At 37.0% G+C, this 5379-nt stretch overlaps 1 protein-coding gene across 1 annotated transcript; it reads left to right on the forward strand.

The window, feature by feature from the left end:
- Positions 1 to 970: 970 nt before the first annotated feature.
- Positions 971 to 3592, forward strand: LOC106758365. Its single transcript, XM_014641296.1, has 3 exons — positions 971 to 1128; positions 1243 to 2136; positions 2827 to 3592. Exons 1-3 carry the CDS (start codon positions 971 to 973, stop codon positions 3590 to 3592), a joined length of 1818 nt encoding a protein of 605 aa, XP_014496782.1.
- The last annotated feature ends 1787 nt before the right edge of the window (positions 3593 to 5379 follow it).

A 5379-nucleotide genomic window follows, 5' to 3' on the forward strand; every position in this document is an offset into this window, starting at 1 on the left:
AATACTCCACTGTTTTTGTTTTGCATCAAGTCCATAGTTCTTCCAAGACTCAAGAATCATATAAAGAATAAAGTTACACTACAATGATGAGGAAGACTTGAACTTTTTTTCTACTTAAAGAATCAAGAGAAACCCCTAAAAAAATTATTACAGAAAATAAAAAAAAATAAAGGGTTATGCAATTAATAAAGAGAAAACCAAGATAAAGGAAGAAAGGGTTATCCTTTTCTTGTTGCTCTTAACGGGAGAACTTGAGATCCTTCACGATGACTATTGTGCAATAAGTGTTGAAGATGGGGCTTCATAAAGAAGGTTCACATGGAACATTTTGGGGTCCATACTAGGGTTAAAGATGAAGGTTGGTGGTTACCGTTCAACAAGATCATTTTCGATGAGGGTTTGTGTGAGAAATGTCGTTTCTACCCCTGTTTTGTTATGTTTGTTATTTGCTGTCTAGATATTTTGTTTTCTGTTACTGTGGCAGCCAGGCTGTAATTTCTGCTTTCTTCTTTTTTCGTTTTGTGCAGTATGCTGAATATATATCAGCATTCTCAGACTTTATGAAATAGAATGAAAGAATGAGGATTGAAGTTTCTTTTATACACTATTCTCTGTCATGGTATCATCGCCGACACCCACTGTTTCTTCCGCCTAAGCTTTCTTCTCTTCTTCCTCATTTTCTAAAAATGGCTTCCCTCAGCCATCATATTACACACACATCGGATCACCTGGTGAATCCGGCAAACCCACTTTACCTTCATCTTGAAGAAAACCCAGCATTGGTGCTTGTTTCCCCTCTTCTCATAGAGAACAACTTTCATTAATGGGAACGAGACATGATCGTCGCACTGGAGACCAAAACAAGGAAAAGTTCATTGATGGTACTCTCCCTTGTCCCCCTATCACAGATCCACTTCACGAGGCTTAGCGCCAATCCAATCGAATGGTGATGTCCTGGCTAACACGTTCCATGACTCCTTCGATCAAGCAATCGGTGATGTGGATGGATACATCATCAGAGATTTGGAGAGATCTCAAGGATCGATTCTCTCATGCTGATAAATTTAGGGTTTCTGATCTTCAAGATCAGATTCTTGCTTGTCATCAAGGTGACTTGTCTGTTTTTGAGTATTATACAAAACTGAAAAATTCTATGGAAAGAGTTGGAGCTCTATAGATGTGTTCTCACTTGCAATTGCTTGACTCCCTGTGCTTCTGGACTTCTTGCAAAACTTCGTAAAGAACGGAGGATGATTATGTGATTCGATTTCTCCGTAGCCTTAATGAGAACTATGCCCAAGTTCGTTCTCAAATCATGATAATGGATCCCATGCCTTCGATTGTCGAAAAAATTTCTATGGTTCTTCAACATGAACGTGAGTTCATCGACACCAATCTCAAACATCTTGTTTCCGATTCCTTGGCCTTTACTGCGGTTTCTAATGCTCAACCACGCTTCAACTCTTCCAACAAAGTCCCTTCCAATGCCAGCAAAAACCCTTTCAAGAACAACAAATTTTGTGAAAAATGCAAGAAGACCAACCACACCATTGAAACTTGTTATTTTTGCATTGGTTTCCCTACTGGTTATAAAAAGAATAAGCCCAACGTCAAAGCTTCTGCTAGTTTGGTTGAAGTAGATTCCACTGCTTCTCTACAACAACTGGATTTGGATGGTAGTCCTCCCAATGACCAATTCACTTTCTCTAAAGACCAGTATCAAGCAATTTTGGCTTTGCTCCAACACAGTAAGGATCATTCATCCTCGGTGAATCAAGCATATTTTAAAAACTTAGGTACATCTTTTGCTTTTGTTCCTTGGATATTTGACAGTGGTGCCACATACCACATCTGTCCCACCAAATCCTTCTTTCATAACCTTCATGCCATAAAACCCATACACATTAAATTGCCTAATCACACTACTGTTACTGCTAATTTCTCAGGGAATATTCACATAGGTTACCTATTTCTTCCTGATGTTCTTTTTGTCCCTGAATTTTATGTTTATCTCATATCTATTCCCAAACTTGTTTCCACTATTGACTGTATGGCAGTATTTTATGATTCTCACTGTTTCCTTTTCCAGAAATCTCAATTCAAGATGATTGGAGCAGCTAGGAAGATCAATGGCTTGTACAGTCTTGAAGAATCAAGTGTTATACGTTGCAATTTAATTTTCCAAAATACTGTTATCAATAAATTAAATGCTTTTGTTGTAAATGCAGTCAATATCGGTGAACTTTGGCACCATAGACTAGGTCATACTTCAAATTCCATTTTACAATTGTTGTCTTCTCAACATACTAATATTATATACAAGAGTTGTGCTCCTTGTCACACTTGTCATTTTGACAAACATAAGAAATTACCTTTTTCTCTTAGCATCTCCAAGAGTTCTTAATTTTTTGAGTTGTTGGATGTTGACATTTGGGGACCCTTAAACACTGTTTCTATTGACGGTTATAAATATTTTTTAACACTTGTTGATGATTTCAGTAGATTTCCATGAGTTTATCTTTTAAAATCAAAAGTCGAGGTCAAAACTGTTCTTCCCAATTTCATACATCTCATTGAAAATCAATTTGACAATAAACTTAAAAGACTAAGGTCTGACAATGAAAATGAGTTTTTCTTGACTGATTTCTTCTCCTATAAAGGCATTTTTCATGAAACATCATGCATTGAATCACCCCAACAGAATTTAATAGTTGAGCGCAAGCACCAACATATTTTGAATGTAGCTCGCGTCTTACTTTTCCAATCCCATTTACCTTCTTTTTTTCGGTCTTTTGCTATAAGACATGTTGTACATCTCATAAACAGGCTGCCTACTCCATTTCTTAAAAATCAATCTCCTTATGAAATTGTTTTTGGCAAAATCCCTGACTTTAACACACTTAGAGTCTTTCGTTGTCTAGCTTTTGCAAACACTATTACTTCTGGCAGAACCAAATTAGACAAAAGAGCTTCTAAGTGTATTTTTCTTGGATTCAAATCAGGGGTCAAAGGTTTTCTATTATATGATCTCACTTCACAACAGTTTTTGCTCTCTCGCAATGTCACTTTCTATGAGTCTCATTTTCCATATTTACCTCCCCATTCTGTTTCTCCTCACCATAACACTGGTACTGTTGCATCTCAACAATCATTTGATTCTTTGATTGCATTTGATATACCTGGTTCACACTTTAATGATTTTTGTATTACTTCTGATATTGTCTCTAGTAATAATGATCCTAATGTTATTGAACCAGTTATGCAATTTCATGATGATTCTAGTGATACTGTGCAAGTTGTTGATCGACCTGGTAGAATTTCAAATAGAATTAGGAAGCCCCTTGCTTATTTGTCTGATTATGATTGTTCCACTGTTTCTTTTGCTCCAACTTTTAACTGCACAACTTATCCTTTACAATCATACTTGTCATATTCCAAATGTTCTAACTCTCATACTGTTTTTTGCATGTCTTTATCTGCCATCATTGAGCCTTCTTCTTTTAAAGAGGCTTGTCAACATGCTCACTGGCAGCAGGCCATGCTTGCAGAAATTCAGGCTCTTGAGAGGAATAGAACTTGGTCATTGGTCTGATTACCACCAAAGAAAAGAGTTGTTGGTTGCAAATGGGTCTACAAGACTAAATTGAATGCAGCTGGGGCTATAGAAAGATATAAGGCACGCCTAGTTGCCAAAGGGTTCACACAAACTGAAGGCATGGATTTCTTTGACACTTTTTCCCCTGTTGTGAAGATCACAACCGTCAGATTTCTTCTTTCCATTGTCATTTCTCGCAATTGGTTTTCACACCAGCTTGACGTTGATAATGCTTTTTTACATGGTGATTTGGATGAAGAGGTATATATGAAACCTACCCCGGGCTTGATTCTTCCAAAACCTGATTTGGTTATTAAATTGCACAAGTCTCTCTATGGACTTCGACAAGCTTCTCGGCAATGGAATTCTAAACTCACTGCTGCCTTACTTTCTTTTGGATTTTCTCATAGTCCTGTTGATCATTCCTTATTCATTAGACACTCTACTACTTCTTTTACTGCCCTTCTGGTCTATGTGGATGATATCGTTCTAACTGGTGATAGCATGGATGATATTGTTGCTGTTAAGAAATTTTTACATCAAGAATTCCGAATCAAAGACTTAGGCAATCTCAAATATTTTCTTGGTTTCAAAGTTGCTAGATCACAACAGGGTCTTATCTTGAATCAACGAAAATATTGCTTAGAAATTTTAGCTGAATTTGGTCTCACTAGCTACAAACCAGCATCTTCACCTTCAAATCCTACCGATAAGCTTAAGGATGATGACAGTGATCTTCTTCCAGATCCTACTCCTTATAGGAGATTAATTGGCAAGCTGCAGTATCTAACAAACACTCGACCTGACATTTCTTTTGTTGTCCAGCAAGTTAGTTAGTTCATGTCCAAGCCCAGATCCTATCATCTCAATGCTATTTTCAGGATCTTGAAATACCTCAAAGGTTGTCCTGGATTAGGTCTTTTTTATCCTTCCAACAATCCTCACAGACTTCAAGCCTTTTCTGACTCAGATTGGGCTGCTTGTTGCATCTCTAGAAAATCCACCACAGGTTATTGTGTATTCTATGGTAATTGTCTTATCTCTTGAAAATCAAAGAAGCAATCTACCGTGTCCAGGAGCTCTACTGAAGCTGAATATAGAGCTTTAGCCTCTTTTGCTTGTGAATTGCAATGGTTGAAGTATGTTGCTGATGATTTATGCCTTAAAATTCCACTTCCTTTTCCTACATTTTGTGATAATCAATCTGCCATTCAACTGGCTAAGAATCCATCCTTTCATGAACGCACCAAACATATTGAAGTGGATTGTCATATTATTCGTGCTAAGGTTCTTGATGGGCTCATTGTTCTTTCTCATGTTCCTTCGAAGCATCAACTGACAGATATGTTCACTAAGTCACTTTATCCCGGGCCTTTCAACATCAATTTATCCAAGATGGGATTGTTGAACATTCACCACCCATCTTGAGGGAGGGTGTGAGAAATATCGTTTCTACCCCTGTTTTGTTATGTTTGTTATTTGTTGTCTAGATATTTTGTTTTCTGTTACTGTGGTAGCCAGGCTGTAATTTTTGCTTTCTTCTTTTTTCGTTTTGTGCAATATGCTGAATATATATCAGCATTCTCAGACTTCATGAAATAGAATGTCTAGATATTTTGTTTTCTGTTACTGTGGTAGCCAGGCTGTAATTTCTGCTTTCTTCTTTTTTCGTTTTGTGCAATATGCTGAATATATATCAGCATTCTCAGACTTCATGAAATAGAATGAAAGAATGAGGATTGAATTCTTTTATACACTACCATTTCTCTGTCAGTTTGAGTTCC

The sequence above is a fragment of the Vigna radiata genome, chromosome 4 (genome assembly GCF_000741045.1).
Source record: "Vigna radiata var. radiata cultivar VC1973A chromosome 4, Vradiata_ver6, whole genome shotgun sequence".
NCBI classification, from domain to species: Eukaryota; Viridiplantae; Streptophyta; class Magnoliopsida; order Fabales; family Fabaceae; genus Vigna; species Vigna radiata.